This window comes from Camelina sativa, chromosome 20, assembly GCF_030686135.1.
Source record: "Camelina sativa cultivar CO46 ecotype springtype chromosome 20, ASM3068613v1".
Taxonomy (NCBI): domain Eukaryota; kingdom Viridiplantae; phylum Streptophyta; class Magnoliopsida; order Brassicales; family Brassicaceae; genus Camelina; species Camelina sativa.
Window position 1 is genome coordinate 9,166,490 of NC_141899.1, and position 24,084 is coordinate 9,190,573.

The 24,084-nt window shown below is 35.6% G+C and overlaps 5 protein-coding genes across 5 annotated transcripts; 4 read left to right on the forward strand and 1 right to left on the reverse strand.

The window, feature by feature from the left end:
• Nucleotides 1–959: 959 nt before the first annotated feature.
• Nucleotides 960–3,620, reverse strand: LOC147918643 (uncharacterized). Its single transcript, XM_087506516.1, has one exon. The coding sequence runs from the start codon at nucleotides 3,521–3,523 to the stop codon at nucleotides 1,220–1,222; it is 2,304 nt and encodes a 767-aa protein (XP_087362642.1). The 5' UTR covers nucleotides 3,524–3,620; the 3' UTR covers nucleotides 960–1,219.
• Nucleotides 3,621–9,963: 6,343 nt separating this feature from the next.
• LOC104770242 (UPF0613 protein PB24D3.06c) lies at nucleotides 9,964–12,850 on the forward strand. The gene is made up of 9 exons (XM_010494643.2): nucleotides 9,964–10,608; nucleotides 10,928–11,004; nucleotides 11,104–11,209; nucleotides 11,333–11,425; nucleotides 11,514–11,579; nucleotides 11,720–11,865; nucleotides 11,979–12,087; nucleotides 12,205–12,269; nucleotides 12,483–12,850. The coding sequence occupies exons 1-9, from the start codon at nucleotides 10,318–10,320 to the stop codon at nucleotides 12,628–12,630; spliced, it is 1,101 nt and encodes a 366-aa protein (XP_010492945.2). The 5' UTR covers nucleotides 9,964–10,317; the 3' UTR covers nucleotides 12,631–12,850.
• A 2,188-nt stretch (nucleotides 12,851–15,038) lies between these two features.
• Nucleotides 15,039–17,172, forward strand: LOC104770243 (uncharacterized). The gene has a single exon (XM_010494644.3). It carries the CDS (start codon nucleotides 15,343–15,345, stop codon nucleotides 17,017–17,019), a length of 1,677 nt encoding a protein of 558 aa, XP_010492946.1. The 5' UTR covers nucleotides 15,039–15,342; the 3' UTR covers nucleotides 17,020–17,172.
• Nucleotides 17,173–17,707: 535 nt separating this feature from the next.
• LOC104770244 (uncharacterized) lies at nucleotides 17,708–20,193 on the forward strand. The gene is made up of 9 exons (XM_010494645.3): nucleotides 17,708–18,186; nucleotides 18,504–18,565; nucleotides 18,785–18,839; nucleotides 18,967–19,065; nucleotides 19,159–19,245; nucleotides 19,328–19,444; nucleotides 19,541–19,633; nucleotides 19,715–19,745; nucleotides 19,864–20,193. The coding sequence occupies exons 1-9, from the start codon at nucleotides 18,091–18,093 to the stop codon at nucleotides 20,070–20,072; spliced, it is 849 nt and encodes a 282-aa protein (XP_010492947.2). The 5' UTR covers nucleotides 17,708–18,090; the 3' UTR covers nucleotides 20,073–20,193.
• Nucleotides 20,194–20,462: 269 nt separating this feature from the next.
• LOC104770245 (putative E3 ubiquitin-protein ligase LUL3) lies at nucleotides 20,463–22,700 on the forward strand. The gene is made up of 3 exons (XM_010494646.3): nucleotides 20,463–21,154; nucleotides 21,662–22,133; nucleotides 22,359–22,700. Exons 1-3 carry the CDS (start codon nucleotides 20,610–20,612, stop codon nucleotides 22,476–22,478), a joined length of 1,137 nt encoding a protein of 378 aa, XP_010492948.1. The 5' UTR covers nucleotides 20,463–20,609; the 3' UTR covers nucleotides 22,479–22,700.
• Nucleotides 22,701–24,084: the final 1,384 nt, after the last annotated feature.

Here is a 24,084-nt window from a genome sequence, read left to right on the forward strand (position 1 = left end):
GAATCATCCCATTAAAAGCGAGAAAAGATGAAGGATGACGTAACTTCCCCCCCCTTTTTTCATGGTTTCCTGTCAGCTCGTTAAAATCTCCAACCAAAAACCAAGGGGTAGACCGATTAGTACTTATTCTTAAAATACGTTCCCACACCAGATCCCGTTTGTTGGGGACGGGATCTCCATAAACGAAAGATAAGTGAATTATCCGCCCTTTGAAAACCGCTTCAATGTCGATTAACCTGTTAGACTCAAATAAAATCGAGACCTGAAAATCATCCTGATTATAAAACAGAGCCATACCACCACTACAACCAATAGGATCTATTGTTTTTAAATTCTTATACCCAAAATGACCAACAAACTTTTCGAGAATAGGGGATGGTTGTTTAGTTTCCATGAGGAACAAAAAATCCGGTCGATGCTTAGACCATAAATCCCGAAGATTACCAATGGTGGCCTTATTACCTAGGCCTTGACAATTCCAACTCACAATATTCATAAAATTAAATGTAAAAAAAGGAGTTAAAAACTCCAACTACATCTCCCCCTGCCCTTAAGGAAATAGTAAAAAGGAACCACACACTAGCAATTTCCACAAGGTCCATGCTTACCAGGTCCACATAAATTTTAATACAACCGAAAAAAACAAACGGCATATGTATTATATAACCAGAAGAAACAAACATTAAAACAGGCCTCAATAAAAACCCGAGATGGCCAAGGCCCAAAAAGGGAAAATAGTCCATCCCCGAAAAGGACAGCCGACAAACAAAATTCCAAGTTATTAAAATTTTTGTTCTGCGTAAATTATAAAGAACCATTAACCGTTGTGGAAAACACAGCAGGCCCAATAAAAGCCCGAGACTAAATTCCCACATCCATTCCGAAACCGAGAGCTGAATACAAATATTAAGATCCCAAAAAGAGATCAAGCATTTAGAAGCAAAAATACACCGAGAAAAAGGCCAGCAAGAAAATATTATTACTCGGGGAAAAGAGAGATATCGGGTACAACCCTGAACAGCACAAACGAAAATCAAAAAACTTAAAGAAAGCGGAGAACAAGCACAACCAAGCATAGTTGCCGTGAACAACTTATTCCGTAAAATAGACATTGGAGAAAACCAATTAACTAGAAAAAACAAAACTTTCTGCAGAGAGAAAAACCCAGAGAGGAGACCAGAATCCTCAAACACTTGCAGGCCTTGACGTACTGACCACATTAATCAACCGATGGGGTGGGAGGCTTTCCTCCTTGGTGAGAACCAAGTTTCCCAGTCAGTCCAGCACCCTTTGTAACAACCTTCTTGCGCGGAGATGTCAAGGAGCACAAGTTCCGTTTCTTAGTACTAGCCCCTGGGAGAACTCCCTTTTGTTTAACCTGTTTAACCCGTAGGGGAGGCACTATTCCTTCCGCTTCGTCACTACAAGACTTATCCCCAGAAACCTCGTCCACCGCCGCACTAGCCTTGTCAGTTACCGTGTCACTTGCCGCCTGATCAGAGAGATCCACCTCAGCAGAGCTCTCTTCCACAGCCTGATCCTCTGGTAAGATATCCTCTTGGGAAAGCCCCTCTGACACTGCACCGTGCTCCTCCATTATGGCATCCATAAATCCCAAGGTGTGAGCATCCTTGACAGGAAATTCCGGACCTAGCAAGGCACTGAGATCATCAGAAAAAAGTTCCTCCTGCTGCGCCAAGGCCATGGACCCGGGCTTCGTTACACTCGCATCACCCGAAACAGGAAACAGAGCCTTACACACCCTCATGTCAGCACCTTGTGCAAGAGCTGACAAAGAATCCACCGAAGATTCTGTCATAGCAACAGCCTCCTCAACATTAGGACCCAGAAAATCATCAAGCATCTTCTGTTCCTCTGCAGTAAAGGTAAGCCCACCCTCACTTGTACTATGCTGAACTTCATCCCTCCCCAAGACAGGAGCCTGAGAAATTGAAGCAGAAACAGGGGCGACAGGCACTGCCTTCTTCACATACCGCTCATCCACAGGGGCACCCCGTTTTGCCTTCCTCCACTTACCACTGAAACCTTGACCAGATCGATGATTAACGGCCTGAGAACCCACACCACGCCCATTCCCATTAACAGAGCCTTGATTTGTCCCCCCTGAACTACCACCACTCAAACCCGAACCACTCCCAACAGGCATACCGTTCACCGTTGCTCCCTTGTAACTCTGGAGCTTATCCTCTGGCCGAGGCTCGAAACCCTCCTCCACCCGTTGCTTCCCCTTGTCACCGAAGAGTGGACAACGGGAGACGTCGTGACAAAGACTGTTGCACCGCCTACAGTATCCAAATAACCGCTCATACCTGAGAGATATTATCGTCTCCTCACCACTGTGAAACTCGACTGTAGCGTCAAAGATCAAAGGCTTAAAACCATCCAATAGAATCTTCACCCGTCCATTGTCCAAATCCACTTCCTGAACCTCACCCAAATCAGCACCGATGGTACGAAACGTTTCATCAGCCCAGAAGTGCAACGGAACCCCCATCACACGAACCCAAAACTTGATGAGGTAAGGGTATCGCGGATCTACCACCGGCTCCCATCGGACCAAGGAAAGCATCCAATGATCAAAGTGATAGGGCTCCATCTTCAGGACCTCCTGAATGTCCTCCTCTCGATCGAAGTCAAATTGGAATCTTCCCAAACCCAGATCAGCCCCAACCACACGGTCCTCCATCTTCCAAATCCGAGGCAGCATAAAAAGCAGCGCCTTCATATCTTGCATCATTGGGTTCATGCATCTCCCAATTAGGGTGTTAGCATAACCTTCAATGAGAGCCGTATTATCAAACTGTGGAACCTTTATCTTTAACTTGCCCCCTGATCCCGACGAAACCCCCTTCATACCCTGAAGCAAGAGAGAACTCTGAGACATGACTTGCGTTGATAAGCAAACACGAAAAAAACACCTCTTTAAACAGGGAAAGCAAACCCAGTAACACCGAGACAAGAGACAAAGAAAGCTAATGAAAAAAGCCTGAGTAAACAAGAGAGAATGAGGAATAAGCACAGACCGAGGAGACTCTTTATAGTCTGGGTGAGAATAGCAGAATCCCCCGTACCGTAGAGCATAAACCACAAATGGGTAGAAAATCTTCATCCCGTAATAGCCGCTACCGAAATCCCCCAAACCTCGACCCTGAATTACAGCCCAGTAGCAATTAATCTCCAAGACAAGGAAAGAAGGAAGATTTCCGGAGACAGAGTCATCAATCCGCATAGACAACACCCACTTACACCAATCAAAACGAATCCATACCAAATCAACAAAACGGAAATCAATGCGAGAACGACACAAGACATCAAGGAAATTAAAAGCTGAAACCTTCGCCATGAATCCTCCCCGTACATGCAGACAGAGGTATGGAAACAAACAGTAGACCCTCAGCGAGGAAAACCCAGATACCGGAAATCTCCATTGCAGATCTAAAAGATCTTCTTCCAGCAAAACTAAATCAACGAAAAAGGATCGCAAGGCGAGATCCACCCTCATAAAAACCCAATCGAAACCGAATCACAAACCAAAACGACAACCTTAGGAATCCTAGAGACCAAACTCCATATCTCCGAAAAAGAATGCACGCTTGTTCTATATACAAAATAACATCAAAATATATATATATATATATATATATATATATATATATATTCCATTTTCTATGGCCTCAAAGACCAACCAAAAGCCTCTAATGTCAGACTTTGAGATTTGATTGGCCATTGACCACGTCGAGGTTTTTTTTCCGAAGAAGGCCCTCACGTGGGTCACCACTATAAGAGAATATAGATAATAACATATAATATAAAATATTGATGGCTGTTGTGCAAAATATTACAATGAAAATGTTTCGTAATGCATCACAAATTATACAGACGATTAAATGAAATAATATTTTTAAAAACTAAAAGAAAGTAACTAACAAAAACTAAAAGAAAGTAAGTAACAAAAAATCAACACAAATTCATCTGTGCATATTATATTGTATATATATTAATCATCTTTATGTACCAGTTCTATACATATAACGCAATATAGATAATATCTTATTTTGCACAATGAAATTATAAATATGCATAGTGCTAATTGTTAAAGCAATAAGATTATTGCACAAAACAATCGAAAAAATGACATGCATGGTCGAAGTAGGGGTTGACGTAAGGTTGAAATAGATTTTTAATAAATTTCTATCGGTTGACAAAAAAAAAAAACAAAAAAAACTAATTGACACAAGTATATAATTCCAAACAGAAGTGGGGCTGTTTATGGAGGGTAATATGATATAGCTTTCATGAAGCAATTATATAACATTTTAACAAATAAATACTAATGAATGATATAATAAAAATAATTATGATGGTATAGTTGCAGACTAAAGTATTCAAAAATACAAAATGGGTATAGTCAACTTTAGCTAAAGAAATGGCTAATGGATTCCTGCATATATAAAAAAATATTTGGTTAAAATCAATTTTTAAAATTAATAGTTATAGTTTATTTTAGTGTTACGGGCCTATGTTTAATCATCCATCATAAAAAAGGGTAGCAATCACGAGGTGACAACAATATGGGGGATCTGTTTATTTTCAACAAAGCTACGAGCAATGGAATTTGCTTTTCTCTGAAGAAAAAAACAAATTTGTTTGATGCTTAATTAATCACTGTTAACATCGATTGACATAACAAGACAGTAGATAATTAAAGTTGTTATGGTACTGAGAATAAGTTGCTAATGTCTATTGTCATCTATACAAAAAGAGAACCTTTTGCCCAAAAAAAAACGAAATGTATAAAAAAAATTACTTTAATGAAACTAGTTAAAAAAAAGGTTTTGTAGTATTTTAATTCAGTATTAACATTCTATCGTAATAGAACAACTGAGCAACCATCTTCAGTTCTTCACTCTTTTACACTCCCATACCATACATTGATTGACCAGATTATTTGAATTAAACCTTACACATAGATTATTATACTTATATTTCCGTAAGAAAAGGTGTCCGTACACATAGAGATTTGACATTGATAGATAATTTATTCTCTTCGAATTTTCTTTTCCCTACTCTTTTAGTTTTCTTCTTCTTCTTCTTCTTCGGTAAGGGGCCTATGTCGAGGACTTACCATGACCCTTTATTATTTTAGAAATAAGAATCGAGTTTTATTCGGTTCAACAATAGTAATATTACAACTATCAAAATTTTAATTATTATTAAATTAGAGTGCCCCTTTTAAAATTAACAATGTTATCATGGTCCAAAGTGGAGATAGGGTTTCACTTTCTCATATTTTATAACAATTTTCTGGAATCCATTTGGACCTATGAAGAATAAGAATAAATACATATACAAGCAGACAAATTAAGTAATAAACAGATTAAGAACAGAATGAACAAAATTGTCATTATAAAACATTTCTTAGGAAGCTACTAGGAGTCTAGCTATGGATCTTGTATATACAGAAAAATGGTTTGAATTTTATTGTAGGTGGTTTAGATAATTGTGAATTTGCTGTGAAAATATATTTTGGTTGTATGCATATTGTTGAGATCGCAGACTCCGATTCACCTCTGTAGTGAACCGCATACCGCGACTCTGCCCCTACTACTCGTCTACTTCACATATCAGTTTGCATAACATAAACATAACACATAGATTTAACGAATTCCTCTCATGCAGAGGGTACATCTCGTATGGGAACCTTCACCCACAAACATCCACTATCAATCAACCAAGATTTACACACAGTGTTTCATATACAAGCTTAGAGAATTACTAACTACAAAGAAACCTAAAGAAAAAAACACATGATAGATCTAGCTTTTCTTCTTCTCCTCTCTTTGTCTCTTGTTCAGCTCTCCTCTCCATGTATAACCTTGAAACACCTCTAAAAACCCAAAGAAGCAGCTCCACCTTCGTCTCTCATCAGAGTGTCCTGAAGACACCTTAAACCTAGACAAGGTTATGTCCGGATCTCAGCTCTTCGACCCCAGCCAAGCTTCTGCTCTTTTACCATGGTTCTGTGCACAGCTTCAAGCTCCATGTACGATGCCCTACACATGCTCTCTGCATTGCGTCCTGCGTCTCTGCATCTGCTCTGCACAGCGTCCTGCGCTATGCCCTGCAGCCGCCACCAACATACCACCAGCTTCTTATGTGCGTGCTCTATGGCTTCCTACAGCATATCTGTTTCTTCAATTCTAGTTTCTCTTTTATAGTGAAACCGTAGAGCTTATGTCGGTTTACTCTTGCAGACTACATAACCCAGATCCTGTATGGAATTCACATCAATATAGGCCCAGTTCATGGTTCAGACCAAATAAGCCCATATGAAGCAAACATTTACAACACATATACTATATTATTATGTATATTGAGCAAGAGATTGAGGTTATCGTTTACCAACATATAAAACCCGTTAAGTTCATCAATCATAAGGTAAATATAAGTGAATGAAATTCTGACTATGGTGAAAAAAATATGTTTTGTAAGTTTTCTCATAATAAAAGACAATTTATTCAATAAAATGGAAAAGAGAATGGTCTATAATTTCTAAAAATTAGAATTTTTAGAACAAAACATTTGAATTTATAGCCAAACAATGATAGATCTTCTGGCATTAAAATCGAAGTCATACCATGACGGCAATATATATATATATATATATATACTAGAATTTGAACCCGCAGCACGCACAGGATTTTAATTAAAATATTTTTTATCAATAGAAATTGTTGAGCTCAAATATAATCATTCCAACTTTTGAGTATAAATCTATATAAATACTAAACTTACTTTACTCAGTGATATATAACATATATATTTTTGAAGATAATATTTCTTTGTTATATCTATTTGCGATTTTATGTGGAATTTTAGTTAATTTTTTTTAATCAATAAGAATCATTGAATATGAATATAATTTGATGATTAAAAGATAAATCTATATAAATGCCGTACTTATTTTACTAATATATATATAATATATATATTGTCTAGTATCGCAATAATATTGTCGATAATCTTCTGACCTTTTTATCTTTAAAAGAGTTCATTCCATATTCATATCCCATGAAAACATAATTTTAAAAGTTCTAATGTCAATATCGATCGTTGACCTAATTATAGAGACCATTTAAACATATCGATATCCTACATGAAATGCGAATATACAAAGTTTCGTAAATAATTTTAGTGTTATGTCGCTACAATGAAGTTGTCCAAATGCATCATCTGCCATAATAAAATTTCCAACTAAGTCAAGAATGCTTAAATGATGAAACGTTTAAACCCCACAATAAATATATATTCACTAATCCAAATTACATATTTTTCTAAAATCTCATATGTTATTTGCAGATGTTAATTTTGTGATGCAATCCCAGCTTCGTTTTCTCAAAAAAAAACATAGTGTACTTTAAATATGTTGTTTTTGCCAATGTTTTGGGTTATAAGTATTTGATAATATATGTTATATATCTTTTATATCATGTTATAAAATTGTAGCTCCAGTTGATAATATACCTTAGAAGATATGCTACACAAATCACATGCCATTTTTTGTAACGGTTTACATATCATTTTATCTATATTTCCTGACCATTGATTTTATTTTTTTATATAGATTATTTTTTCAAAATTCTTTTTCATAGTTTTCCCCAAAAAAAGTGTGCCCCCTTACAATATCTTTATTTTAGATCAAAACTTTTAAGTTAAGTTAATTTAAGTAATTATTTTTTTTTCTTATAAGTAAAATTTAATAATAAATCTTTATGGTATATGTTTCTTAGAAACTAATATTTCACTTCAATTTTATTTTCATGTTTAGATTTTTATAAATACAATTACATAACTTGTTTTTTTACTCTACCATGCTTTAAAATCTTACTTACATTCTAAAACTCATTAACCCATTCTAAAATTTGGAATATAATCATTTTTGGTTATTATCTTAATAATAACATTATTACTAAAACAAATTTATAATATTATTTTTACTATTTTAAAATTTTCATTTATTTTACTTAATTCATTTTTAGATAGTTATTATTTTATTATTTACTAAAAAATTATATTATAGTTTATACTATTTTAAAATTTAATTAATTTTAATTAATTAATTTTTATTTATTTTTACTATTATTAATTATAAGTAATAAATATGCCATAAATGAATATTAAAATAGTATTTTTTACACAAAATTTTTTAATTACGTAGATGCTGATGTAGAGGAAGGAGAAGTGAGCAAAGTTAACTTTATATATATAGATATATATAAACCCATTTATTCTCAGAAAAACATATGAGACCCGTTAAATTCATCAATCATAAAGTATGCGTGTATGTAACTGTGACTTTGAAGAAAAAAATGTTTTGCAAGTTTTCTCTTCAGAAAATACAAATTAATTAATTGAAAGGATAATGGTTTTATAAATTTTTTTAAATTCCAATTTTTGAAACAAAACATTTGAAATTATAACTAAACATAATATAACTTCTTTCATTAAAATCAAAGTCGTATAACTTAGCCAAATTTTGACCAAAAAAACAAAAACTTAGCCAATCCTAGCAAGCTTAACAATATCCAGAATTTCCATTGCTAAACCATAGTTTTTAGGACAAAGCTTGCAAGTGTTGACTCCGCCACACGAATGCAAGAGAGAAATAAAGATAAGTTATAGAATAATTCAAAGTCTCGCGTTTTAGTTAATAGTGTTATATTTAGTGGTGACAAGAAAAAAATGATACGAAGATGGTGATATTTAAAATTAAGATTAGACATGTGTAGTCATTTGCAAATGATTAATCGACCACACACGGTTGCTTTTAGTATCACGCACTCCCTCTTTCTAACAGTTTTGTAAATAGATAAATTACACACCCATTATTTCGGATTTGATAGAGTATTCGATATAATGGACGTTCATATTAATTAGAAGAATACATTATGTACATAGTTAGATTCGGACGCACGTAGCATTCATCTTCACTCCCATTCGTGTTTCAACGAATATTTCTAAATTATTAAAAAGAGTTCCATAGCTTTGGTCCAAAAACCTTTTTTCGTTTTTTCTTTCTTCTTAGACCAAACTTGTTTATTTACCATAGAATGTTTAAATGGTAAAAATATCCCATTTTTGTTTTACAAAAAAAGAAGAATAAAAGAAACGCACGACAAAAAAAAAATCTTATTTTCTACAATTGTTATGATTATGAACGGTTAGAAGTTTTCTTTTTAAATACAGTAAGAGTATGAATGGTTGCAGTGGTTGAGGCGGATAAATCTGTTTGTGGATCAGACTGTTCTTTATTTACTATTCATCAAGCGTAATTCGCAGTGGTGCGGTCCATAGAAAACATAGACACAACCGCAACGGATCAACTATAGACCGTTTTTACATTTAAAAAATGATGAGAAAAAAAAAAAAAAAAAAAGTAATCCAAACGATTATATTGTAAGCTAGCTAAGAAAGTCACACTACTGGGAAACGTATCATTTACGAGACATCAATATATGTCAATAGATGGGCCTAATTTTTTTTTTTTTTATTGGGCTCTACTCAAGGATTCATACATCTCAAAATTGGGCATTTAAGATCCTAAGAACTTTTCTATTAAATCGTCAAACAAAAATTATTAATTATATACACATCACATCAGACAACAGAGTATATTACTATAATTTTATCATTATGAGCCATCGTAATTGTCTAAATAGAGTTGAGAGAGTAGACTAATTAATGTCATTAAAGAGTTTAAGACGTTACATGCAGTGTAAAGCGCTAGGCGGTATCTGGGCGGTGACCCAGCGCCTAGCGCCTAGAACGCCTAATCGGGGTCTAGACGGTTTTTAAGCGGTTTAGACGTTTACAACATAAAACATTATATATATAAAATTATGTACAAATATATGTTAGAAAATAAAAAAAATTATAAATTATAAACAAAATTAACAAAAATACATTTATTTAAGTTATATTAACAACATATAAATATTTATAATTACGTATACAAATATAAAACTTAATAATTTAAATCTATATAGTTAAAAATCAAAAATAAATATTAAAATTAAATTAATGTAATTTTAAGCGGTTTAGGCGGTCATCTAGACGTCTATTGAGCGCTTAGCGGCCGCCTAAACCACTTTCTTGAACACTGGTTACATGTAATACCAACGACTTTGTCTCTCAGCCACGCGCATGACGGAGCGTGCTTTCACTCTCTAAAAGTTTCATTTTGTCCCACAAACGAAATCTGAAACCGCCACACACAGTCGCCAAAAACCAATAAAAATGTCTCTCTCCCTTCCCTCTTCTTCCGCCGCCGCTGCTGCTACTGCGGCGGCGTCGACATCGGGATCATCGTCTTCCACGGCGACAGTTTCTTCACCCTCCACGACGACGTCCTGGTTCTCCGGAATCGTTCGTGGCCGTGGTGATAAATCCGGCACCGCGAAGCTATCTAAAAGCTCTTCCATGGCTGGAGGTGGAAGCGGAAGCGGAAGCGGAGATTACGGTGGACCGATCAAAGGGAAGAATCAATTTCGTGGTGTTTTGTTCAAATACGGTCCCAAATCTATTCAGGTTCTCTTCCTTCTCCAATTTCGATTTGTTTAAATTAAAGGCGAAACCTTTTTGGTTCCTTTTATTGGGTTGCTTAAGGTTAACGTTTCCAAGCCCATGTGAGAGACCTTTGAATTCATGTTTTGCGTCAATTGAGTTGACTAGTTTATATAGCAGCAGTGATCATCAACCAAGTTTACAAAGATGGTTCCTTTATGAAAAAAAACTCAGGATTGGATGTTACTTGGGATTGTTGTTTATGAGTTTTCATGGTTAGGTTCTGGTAGTAAACAACAGCTTTGCTTGTCTGTTTCATTCATGTGTTTCTCTACTTCTCTAGGTGGCTTTTAAGACCGGAGAGTATAAACAACAAGTGGTATTTATCGGTGGATTAACCGATGGACTTTTAGCTACTGAGTATGTGGCTTCTCCCATCTTTATCTTTTGGCATGAATTGGCCTATGAAAATTTCATGTATATTAATTGATAGAACATTCATAAATTTGGCTGTTTCAGTTACTTGGAACCTCTTGCAATTGCTTTGGATAAAGAGAAATGGTCACTTGTTCAACTATTGATGTCGTCTTCGTATTCTGGATTTGGCACTTCCAGCTTGAAACAAGTAATGATTTACTTGATTTGGATTTCTTCTTGCCTTGTTATATTGTTAGACTGTGGGGAAAAGCTAAGAATTTCTCCATTCAGCAATTTACTTAACAATATATCCTTGTTCCTTTTGATGAAGGATGCTCAAGAGATCGACCAGCTAATAAACTATCTCATCAACAAAGAGAACTCCGAGGGTGTTGTTCTGCTTGGTCATAGCACTGGCTGCCAGGTTATTGGTTATGCTCCCAAACAGTTTTCCTCATGATTCTGTAAGAAAGTTATGACATGAACTCTTTCGTCTCGCACTTTTGAAACAGGATATTGTGTATTATATGGGAACAAATGCTGCATGCTCCCGAGCTGTACGAGCTGCAATTTTGCAGGTGCTAGTTCTAGATTCTTTGACTTGTACATTCCGTTATTCTCTTAAAGCTACTCATTCTCTTATGTGAAAGGAGGCCTTTGTTTGCTATATCATATGTTTTGACTTTAGTTCATATTGCTTATTGCAATATTTATGTAGGCACCGGTCAGCGATAGAGAGTACAAAGCAACGCTTCCTGAAACACCAACTATGATAGACTTGGCTGCAAACATGATAGAAGAAGGTAAAGGGGAGGAGCTAATGCCTAGAGAAGCTGATCCTTGTGCTCCAATCTCTGCGTATAGGTAAATCTCTATATGTCTCTGTACCATAATCGCAGCCTTAAAATTGGAAACATTGTGTTTTAAACATGTCTAGATACAAAACCAAAAAAAAAAATTTCGCTTGCGTCCTGCAGATATCACTCCCTCTGCGCTTACATGGGGGATGACGATATGTTTAGTTCTGACCTTAGTGATGATCAGTTGAAAACTAGACTTGGGCATATGGCTAACACACCTTGTCAGGTAAAACAAAACCAACCTTGTAAAACATTTCCAGTCCGGATGAACATAATTGTTTCTTTTGGTGGCCAATTGGGCACTGATTAGGTTATTATATCATCTATGTCCTGGTTCTTACAGGTGATTTTCTCCATGGGTGATGAGTATGTACCGGAATATGTCGACAAAAAGGCATTGGTTAATAGGTGAGGCCATTAAACTTAAGTAACAGTTCGAATCTAGAACTGAGTATACAAGGATGTCCTCTTTGTGTTCATCTGTTTGGAATCTTAGTTAAAATAGGTAGATATGGAGAACTATAGATGCAAACTTTGGATGAAAATGATATAGAAATGATTGCACACGAAGTCACGAACAAACCCAATGATAGAGGAATGATTTGAGCTGTGTGATTACAGATTAAGTAAAGCAATGGGTGGAGCAGAGAAAGTGGAGATAGAGCATGGGAATCATTCTCTCTCCAATAGAGTTCATGAAGCTGTTCAAGCCATTATGGGATTTGTCAAAAGGGAAGGACCCAGTGGTTGGGATGATCCTTGGAGCTAAATCTGCTTTATCCATATACAGTATGTGGATGGAAACTTAAATTCAAATCTGAATCTCATGAATTAATTCACTTCTTGGCTGATTCATAATCATTACCCCTTGAAAAGTAAATTTTTTCTTCTTTTCCTTCTGTTGTTATAATCAACCTCAATTTCTTTTGTTGCTTTGTTTTGTCGTTAACCAAAAATTGTTTTCTTGTTATATAATCTTCAATTTTCAATGTGCCTTGTATTGCTGAGTCCATAAGTTCATTTTGAACAGAGATGCTTCATAAACATGAAAAACCTGAATGGGTAAGCAACCAAAAGTAGAAAGTAAGATGATAGAACATATCCCAAGAGAAGAAACTATCACCAAACTTCACCAAATAGACGTTGAGTTGTGTCAAGTCAAACTGTCAAAGGCTAGGTTAATAACAGATATTTCCATTATTGCAGATAAAACTGTTTTCTCCTAAAAAACAATCAACATCATACTTATTATACCAATATCTTCCTAACTAAAAGATAGATTTTCTTGTTTACCAAAAATTGTTGACTTTTCAGTTAAGCAAAAGGATTAAGATGGATGATCATTATTAGCAGCCAAACAAAACTAAACTGTGAATTAATCTCACACCTAACCGTTCTCTTTTATCTCAATATCTGTTTGTTTTTTCTTCCGTTAGTTATGAAATATTATCCCGGAAAAAGATATTTTTGTAAGCGGCGGTGCGACAATGAGAGAAAACAAACAAGACACGTGACGTCAGCAGAGCCGACCCAAAGGCCAAGTCCATGAAGCATGAGCTTATGGCCTTATTTTTTGCTGTGTATTTTATATATAGGAAAAAAGATGGCTAGCTACATGAAGTATAGGTGAATACATGGTCACACATACCAACTATACTATTGTATATTCAACTACACAAAGTATATGTATTACATGGCCATATGCATGAGCTATATGACGTCATGTGTTCAACACCATAGACATACAATCTGGTACACTGATTGATTAATTCCGGTGAAAACCAGTGTTGACTCCGGCGTTGACCAACAAAAATTTCTAAAATAAAAAATAAAAAATAAAAAATAATAAGTTATTATATTAAATCATTTATGGTTTTATTAATTAAAAAATATTCTATTCAATATCTAAATATTTTTTATATATTTCCTAAATATATCTTAAATGTAAAATAGAGAACCCAAACCTTAAAAAAATTTCTAAAAATTAATTTAACATATTGTAATTGTGTAAAAGAGGGTAAAAATGAAAATGTTCATATGTTAAAAATAGATATTGTGAATTTTTTGTTGTTGTTTATATGTTAATTCAATATCTAAAGATATTTTTAATATATTTCTTAAATATATCCTAAATGTAATATAGAGAACCCAAACTTGAAAAAAAATTTCTAAAAATTAATTTAACATATTGTAATTGTGTAAAAGAGAGTAAAAATGAAAATGTTCATATGTTAAAAGTAAATATTGTTAACTTTTTGTTGTTTATATGTTATTTTGAGTATGTAAATTTTAAAGAAAAGAGTGTCTAAATTTTTTTATAACAATTACCATGCAAAATTTAGAGTAAAGAGTCATATACTCAATCTTTTGCATATTATTTTCTAATGAAAGTAGTTGAATTTGATTTTATTGATTTTGTAGTAATTAAATAATCTGATTATGAGAGATTTATATATATATATATATATATATATATCTTGAAAATAATTAGAAATTTTTATATCTTGAACATAATTATAAATGATTTTATATTTTGAAGATTATTATAAATGAATTTTTATATCTTGAAAATAATTATAAATGATTTTTATTTAACTATTTACTTTAGCTTGAAAAATAAAAAGTAATTAATTATAAGATGAATATATTAGGGATATATAAAAAATATTTGGATATTGAATAGAAAATATCTTTTAATCATGAAAACCCATAAATAATTTACTATAATAATTTTTTTTTAATTTAGAATTTTCTTTTTAAGTGTTGGTCAACACTGGAGTCAACGCCGGTCTTTGCCGGAGTTAATTGACCGGTGTACTGGATTATATGTCTATGATGTTGACCGCATAACGTCATATAGTTCATGCATGTGGTCATGTAATACATATACTCTGTGTAGTTGAATATACAATAGTATACTTGGCATGTGTGACCATGTATTCACCAATACTTCGTGTAGCTAGCCATCTTTTTTCCTTATATATAACTTTCGGCTTTATTTTCTAAAAAATGTGTTTAGTCTAGTGGCATTTGTCTTTGTTAATGGGAATGAGTTCATGGGTTCTGACTAATAGCAAAACATCCTTTTTATTTTAATTTGATTGTGGCCTTTAATAATTTAGAGACGGCTCTGGACGCCAACATTGTCCCTAAAATCCCACCGTACATTACACGGCAGATTCATGTTTAACCAGACGTCACGCCGACGCGACTTCTAAAAACACACGCTTCCTTGGTTGGCGGCGCGATCACACACACCGGTTCGGAGCCTAATGGTAGTTTCCGCTTATTCACGAGGGTATAATCGTCTGTACATAAAATTGTCATATCCTTTACTCTTCCGCACTCCACAGGAGTTCTCTCCTGCCGACCAATCTCTAAAAATTCTTACCTACTCTGTAATTACTTTTTTTCCTTTCTCGAGTTAATCAAAACTGATAAAAACAAGGGTTCTTTCCTATTGTCGTCAAGAGTTCTTCAGATGCCAGAGAAACTAGTGATTCCGTCTCCATCGCTGAGTAATCATCATCATCTTCCTCAATGGAGATTAGGCGCTCTAACATCACTCGTCTTCTTCCTAATGGTTGTCGTATGGACCATCGACAGTTGTACACTCAAAACCTTCATCGAAAACTCGTGGAGACTCAACTCTTACTCCATGCGTCGGCTCACTTCTCCTCCTTCTCTGGATCTGGATCCGACCCGGGTGAAGAAGCTTTCTTGGATCTCCGTCGAGCAAGAGCAGAACTTTACAGCGAATGTTTTAAGAAACTGGTTGGCTCCTCCTGGAGGAGAGAAGTGCAGAGAAGCAAAGACCGTCGAGATTTCAGTTCCGGGAATCGACGGTAGGGGTTCAGTAGAGTTGACGGCTGGTAAGATTCACGAATTCAAGTTTCAATCTTTAGACGATTCTGGGAAACGGGTTTGCGTCGGTGGAGATTACTTCGAGACTGATCTCTCCGGCGAAAACTGGAAATCTAGACCGCCGGTTAAAGATTTAGGAAACGGAACTTACTCTTTATCTCTTCAGGTTCATCCTGATTTCGCCGGAGATTACAATCTCACCGTTGTTTTGCTCTTTCGTCGCTTCCATGGTCTTAAACTAAGCCCATCTCGTTTCGCTTTCGACAGAAAGCTACGTAGTTTCAGATTACGGTTTATCAAGAAACCTGACGTTGTTTTGCCGGAGCTTCGTAGATGTGTTCGGTCTGATTTCGACAGAGACGTTTGGTCTGGTCGGTGGGTTAGGCTTGGTAAGAATGAAGAATGCGAGATCAGCAACGACGGCCGTTACCGTTGTTTACCGGATGGTTTCCCTTGCCATGAACCATGGTGCGATGGAGCTTTAGCTGAGTTAGAGAGCAATGGTTGGGTTTACTCTAGCCATTGCTCGTTTAAGCTCTTCTCAGAGGATTCGGCTTGGGATTGTTTGAAGAACAAATGGATCTTCTTCTGGGGTGACTCGAACCATGTTGATTCGATTAGGAACTTGTTGAACTTTGTATTGGGTCATCCGGAGATTGGTGCTGTGCCGAGGAGGTTTGATTCGAAGTTCTCGAATCCAAAGAACTCATCCGAAACAGTTAGGATCACGAGTGTTTTTAATGGACACTGGAACGAGACTCAAAACTATCAAGGTCTTGATTCACTTAAAGATGAGACCTTTAGAGAGTTGCTTAAAAGCTATTTCGTCGAAGAGACTGGTGTACCAGACGTGATGATCGTGAACTCGGGTTTACATGACGGTGTTCATTGGTCTAACCTTAGAGCGTTCACAAAAGGAGCTAAAACCGCGGCTGCCTTCTGGAGAAACGTTTTTGACTCAGTGAAAGCTCGAGGATTCCGCCCGCCGGAATTGGTTTTTAGGAACACTATTGCGACGGGAGGTTACGCGAGGACGCTCGCGTTTAACCCGAGCAAGATGGAAGTGTACAATGGTGTGTTTTTGGAAAAAATGAAGGAGCTAGGCTTGGTCTCGGGTGTGGTTGATAACTTCGATATGACGTATCCGTGGCATTTTGATAACCGTTGTAACGACGGGGTTCACTATGGGAAAGCTCCGGCCAAGATGCGGTGGAGAGACGGCGAGATGGGACATCAGTACTTTGTGGATCTCATGCTTGTTCATGTCTTGTTAAATGCAGTTTGTGTAAGATAAAAGAGCAGAGTAAGAGAGACTAGAGAGAGCTGATTTAAGTTATAGTACTAGGTTTTAGGACTTGGGAGATAGATATTCTTTTATTTGTATTGTGTAGACTTTGTTGATTATATTGGTTGTTAGCTAGTATAAAATTTGGTAATTTTAGTCACAGCTGAAAATTCAATAATCATCCGATCACTCCTATGTTTTTTTCCTTTTGAAAAGAATTCGTCACTGGAATAAAATATTTCTAATATAACATTTTTAATGTGTATATTTATCATATTGTATGCAAATACTATAAATAAATGATTGACCATCCGTTTGTAATTAATGAAGGAGTCTTTCTGAATAATTAAAATGAAATATGCATCTCGTGGCATCGTGTCACTTATTGTCACAATTTTTTTTTTTCCATTATTTATTTTTTGGTCAAAGATCTTCTTTTCTAATGTATTTAATTTAATTTTTATATATATCCACATATTAAAAAAAAAAAAAAAAAAGCATAAAACGAACAAACCAAACGGCATATACGCGGTCACTAATTTATACATAGGGGATAATAATACTTGTTTGTGAATTAACACACACAAAAAAAACAAAACTTTTGGCTATCTAAATAAGAGAGTAACAAAATTTCATTATATTTAATTTTAATAAAACAAAAACGAATTTAGTTTAAGATATATTACTGAGTATTATTGAAAATCGAATAAAAGAGTCGGTACGGGCCACGCGGTTTAATGTAACCAGTCACACAGTTCTGATAATATGCCATCTCTCTCACGCTAAACATGGAACTCTCTCAAAACCAAATCAACAACAATTGAATTGAATCCAAAATCCCTATCATCCCTCTCTCACGAAACCTCCCCCAATTAAAATCCTCAAAAGTCTTGTCCTTTTCCGTTTCAGAGATTAGATCATCTCCAAGCCAAGCCAAAGCCAAAGCGCTCACACACACACAAAGGAGGAGGATTTCGTAAAGATTCTTTGCTTTTGTCGTAATTCTCTCAATAATAGTTCGCTGCTTGTCAAATAGAATCAATCCCGACAACGCCGTGTAATAGTCGCCGGAGGCGTCGTATGGCGTTAACGTGGGGATCTGGTCTTCGGATTTGTGTTCTCCTTATCCTTATAGCTGCAATTGTCTTGGCTTGCTATTTTCTCCCCGTTGAGAAGGTCCGTAATTGGCTAAATTAGGGTTTTTGTTTTTGTTGGATCATCTCTGCCAATTCTCACAATTCATCTCATTTGAGGTGTTTCGTAGCAATGAAAGGATTGAGCTTTTATTCTTATTTTTTACCCTTTGCATTTGTGGGCATGAGATGTGTTTATGTGTGGCTGAATTGGTTAGTAGAAGCAAATGTGGTAGTAAAGCTAATAGATTTGTCTCTGGATGTTATCTTTCCTTTTTGAATTCGTCTCATTTTGGAGTATTATTGATTTGTCAGCTAGTTTATGGTCTGAAACTAATTCTTTGTATTTTGTTTTTTCAGCTTTTGAAGGATTTTTTGTTATGGGTTGAACAAGATCTAGGGCCTTGGGGACCTTTTGTCCTGTAAGTGACTCTTCTTCTTCTTCTTCTTGTTTTTTTTTGGATTTGAAGCTTATTTTGTGTGATGACCTACAGTAACAGTAATCTGTTTCATTACTAATGTTAATACAAGTCTATGCACATAAAACTTCTAGAAATTTAGGAACATAAGAGTTAGGATGCCTTTTTCCGCTGGTTGTTTACCTTTGTACTGACCTTTTCTTTCTCTTGTAATGTTTGCAGAGCTGTTGCATATATTCCTCTAACTGTTTTGGCTGTTCCTGCCTCGGTTCTCACGGTATATACATCTTGATTCTTTTTCTTTTGTTTGTGATATATTATGGCTTTTATCCACTTTGAGAGTCACAGGTTTTACCTATAAATTTGTGAAAAAATCTTATTTGGTTGAAGTTTGTGATATTCAGATCGGTGGTGGCTACCTTTTTGGGCTGCCAATTGGTTTTGTTGCGGACTCAGTCGGTGCTACACTTGGCTCAGGAGCAGCATTTCTTCTAGGCCGTACAGTAAGTGTCTCAAAGTTCTTATGTAGTTAGAAGATATGCAGACAGACGTTATCCTTATTGTTTGGAACTTACATGGTAAATGCTCTTATGCAGATTGGAAAACCTTTCGTAGTTGCAAAATTGAAGGATTATCCTCAGTTTCAATCGGTCGCACTCGCGATTCAGAAATCTGGTTTCAAGGTTTGCACTTTAAACCTACGAAGTTTGAATCCTTTTTTTGACACTCCTTTTATTACTTATGAATATGCAAAACTGAATGTAGATATGCTTGCTGCTCCGGCTAGCTCCGCTTCTCCCCTTCAGCATGTTAAACTACCTCTTATCTGTAACTCCAATTCGGCTAGGCCCATACTTACTTTCTTCTTGGCTAGGGATGATGGTAATCTAACCAACTTCACCTCTCTGTAACCACTGTTGAATGTTTTAAATCGTAAGATCAAAAGAATTAACATCTTGATACTTTATTAATTCGCAGCCAATAACGCTTGCACTAGTGTATGTTGGAACAACACTAAAAGACCTTTCTGATGTGACTCACAAGTGGAGGGAATTCTCACTAAGTCGCTGGGTAATATTTTTGCACAAATTTAACGACATTCTCAGCTTCTTGTTTCAATCTCTCTTCTAACCTGTGTTCTGCCTTTTGCAGGCCATCTTGATTTCAAGCCTTGTAATATCCGGTTAGTTGGACAATTCCTAGAATTCAGTTTCTCCACAATAGAATCCTTTATCAACCTGCCTAATGTATAGAATCACTAATTATAGTTTCTTCTTTTTATCTGTTCTATTTATTTGCAGTGATATTAATGGTCTGTGTTACAAAAGTGGCAAAGGACGCGTTAAGAAAAGCTTTAGCAGAGCACGGAGGAGACATGAACGGCGCGGTTGCAGCCTCACCGGAGCTGGCCGTTACTGACGATGCTCCTACGGATCTAAACGAGCCTCTCTTAATAAAGATAGATGCTCAACAACCTCAGGAACAAGAGACAACCATAGTCCTTAAATAAAAACGCTACTGAATACTTTGTATAATAATATTTTTTATCTTCAACTTACAAAGCATAGTTTTTTCTTGGTTTGTATAATAACATAGATTAAAAATTATTTTCAAAAAAGTTTTTTTTTCTTCTTCTGAGATGTAATTATTTAGTTCATAGGGTGTTAAAGTATTAAATGAATAAAAAAGAAAGAAATTAAACGGGTTTCGTGATGTAGTTTTTCTTTGGTTTTCCTACAGCTCCAAATATCTAAAATATAATATTTTATGAACATAATATTCAAAGCTAAAATTGGAAGAAGAAATATAGTCATGTCTCTTTCGGTCAAGTACGATTAAAAAAAGTTACAACGCGTTGACTTTTAAATACAAAAATGGCAGTGAATCTAGCGGTAAAGATATCTTAACTCATAATTTAACTGTGCAAAGTTAAAAAAAAAAAAAAAGGTAATTAGTACATGTTCTAAGTTTCTAACATAGACAAATCTTTGATCTGACTTCTTCTCTTGTCTTACAAATCTCTATTGTCTTCAGAGTCTGTCTATCTATGGGGATCTCCTTCAGCAACCGTCGACGTGACAACAACCACCACCGTCACAACCACAATCACTCTCCTCCTCCTCTTCTTCCTTCTCGTCCGCCGTACTATAATAACCCTACCGATCCTCCCTCGCAACAACCGCCGCCTCAAAACGACTACAGCTACACTCACAACAACAACCTCGTTTCAACTCCACAGCTCGCTCTTCCTGCTCCTCCACCACCACAACCACCGTCTTCTCAGCCTCCTCCGCCGCCGCAGATTAATCACGGACCATACGGTCAAAACTATTATCAAAACCAGTATTACCCGCAACAAGGTCCTCCGTATTTCACCGGTTACCATCACAATGGTTGGAATACTATGATGAGACCGGTTTACTTCGGTCCGCCTACGGTTCAGGTACCTCTGCCTTCTGTGGAGCACCAGAACGCGAAGAAGGTGAAGAATGCTGTCAATGTGAATAAAGCTACGGTGAAGCTCGAACCAGACGATCTTAACCCTGGTCATCATCTTGTTTCCTTCGTCTTCGATGCCGTGTTCGATGGCAGGTATTTAACTCTTAATTTGATGATTTTACAAATCGGAATTTGTGTGAAAGTTCCCGACTTTAGAATTCGGAATTGGGATGAGATTGGCTAATTAGGGTTGATGGAACTTCGAATTTATACTGAATCTCATATTTGGATCAGAAAGGTTTAAACTTTACATGATGAATCTCATATTTGGATCAAAAAGGTTTAAACTTTACATGATGTGACTCAAAACCCTTACTTGCTTGTAGTTACTGGAATTTAGGTTTTTTTCTTTTTTCTTTTAGGATCAATTTGGTTCAATTGATCCAATTTTAGTGATTATTATAACCTGAACAGGGGACTAGATTGGCTAATTGCAGTTGCGGTTGTCAAGTAATTGTTTGCTACACTAAGCTAGTTTAGCTACTATATCAATCTTATTATAACTCTGTGTGTGTTGCATACCAAGGTTAAGGCTTTTGTGAACATTATTAAGATTACCAAGAGTGAGTCTGATTGATGTGTTTACTTGTCTCATTTCAGTTTCACTGTCATATTTTTTGCAAAGGAGGAATCAAAGTGCACAATGGTTCCGCATTTACCAGAAGCTTACCCACCAACCAAAGTCCCTTTCCTAAAAGGTACTGCGCAGAAGTTTCTACAACCTTCAGGGACAGGAACTGACTTGGGGTTCTTTTCACTGGATGATCTATCCAAACCAACAACAGAAGAAGTGTACCCACTTGTAATATCAGCCGAGACAGTAACCCCACCAAATAAGCAAATCACACTAGCCTGTTTGGAGAAGACTAACGATAGCTCTTTCAAAGTGAAAGTTATGAAACAGCTCCTATGGGTTGAAGGAGAACGATATGAACTACATCAGTTGTATGGTATCGAGAACTCGACCACACAAGGTACTGCTGCGTCGGGCTTAGAGGATACTGGTGGCAAAGAATGTGTCATATGCTTGACTGAACCTAAGGACACCGCCGTCATGCCTTGTAGACATTTGGTAAAAGCTTTTATCAATTTTCTTTCTCCTCTTCCAAACACAAGTTTGCATTTAGTAGGTAGACTTATTAACCGCAGTTTCGAACATGAACATGCAGATCCTGTCATTTTAGACTTACTTCACTTTGCTGTTATTGTCTCTAAATCTGCATCAATCTTTTACAAGAACATAATTTTTTGGTTGCATTGTCATCAAGACTAAATCATGCTGTGTTGCCTCTTGCAGTGTTTATGCAGTGACTGCGCAAAAGAACTCCCGTTTCAGTCAAACAAATGTCCCATTTGTCGAAAACCTATCGAAAGACTTGTAAAGATGAAAGTGGAAAGTAGTGATGAACAACACTGAAAGAGAGGTTTGTTTTGTTCCCTTCACTTAAACACCAAGTTTGGTTCTTTTTCTTTTTTTTTTCCGAAACCCTTGAAGCAAATTTCTTATTCTCTGTTTTGTTAAACAAACCTCATTTTATACTCTGTACATATTTGTTGCTCTTAGTTTCGGAAATTTGGAAGAAAATACGAAAACATCAGTAATGTAACATATATATAGCTCTCTAATGATTCTAGAGAAGTTCTCGTTGTGTCTCTCTGCTTGAAATACTCATCAATCTCTTTGATGTGTTATTGAATACTATTTCTTTGTTTGCTTACCTCTTGGATAGAACTTGCAACCATATGTTGGTTATAGTAATGGATCGAGTCATACTCTCTAGACACCGAACCTCCTAGTGACCACTTCTATGTTAAGATAGACAGAAAAAGTTCTGCAAAGAGTTATGGATACCTCTATATGTCCCTTATTTAGCTTTCTTTCAACTCTTTCTTCTCTAGAAAGTAAAAGTTTGTGTAGAAGACAAAAAAAGGGGACCTTGATAATTACAGAAATTCAAAAGATAATAAAGGAGAGATGGAACTGAAGTTGATGAAGAACATTCAAAGAAGTAATCTTTTTTTTTTTTTTTTCCTCTCTCCTTTTTGCTCTTTTGTCTATAAAAAAGGCTAAAAGAAAAGGAAAAGCTGGTTTGGAGATGGAGAATGTTTCCTATTGAAGTTAAGCCTGAGAAAGAAAGAAAAAGTTAGAAAAGTGAAGTTTGAGTTCATTCTTTTTGACAGAATGTTCAAACTTTTGAATTGAGGAAGATATTAAATATACAAAAAAGTCTTCATTTGATAGTAGTGAAGTGACCCTCTTCACAAGCAAAAATCATTTTTACATATAGTACCTATTCGAGAACCAGGTGGTATCAGAGGTCTAAGACATGATGTTTCTTTGATAGTTTTTTATTAAAAAAAAACACATAAACATAACACTGTAAAAACGCAACACATACAATTTTGAAGTTTTTGAACAATGAAAATTGAAAACCCTAGGTGAGAGGTCTATGTGTGATTGTCTCTGTCTTGTTTTGGACTGGACTATATATATTGGATTCGAAGTGATATATTTCCCTTTCTGCCTATGACAATTTTTACTAGTCATACCATGATGTTTAATCAAAGTTCCTCAACGAATCTCATTTACCACCTATTTCCCTGTATCAACAATTTTTTTTTTTTTTTTCACTTTCCTATATATGAATTATTTTAGACCAACCCTTCTTTTTCTTAGATTTAAATTTACAGTTAATAGGGTTCTATCAAGATGTTTTAAGTTTTAACTAACTCCACAATTGTATTCATTAGCCCGTATAAAAAATGAACAGTGATGTTCCTCAATGGGATATTTTGCAATTAAATATCCAAGCGAGACTAGTTTTAAAAGTGTAATTTTGGCTGAGATAAAAACTCAAAAATGAAGATAACTATGATTCAAGAACGTAACTAAAGTGAAAGATTAGTGGAACATAACTGATGCAGCTCAAACAACACACAAGATAATGTGACTTTTTTTTTAAATGTGCTTTTTGGATAATCAAGAAGATTCAGTAGATATGTTTAAGTAAATCTCCTAGGGT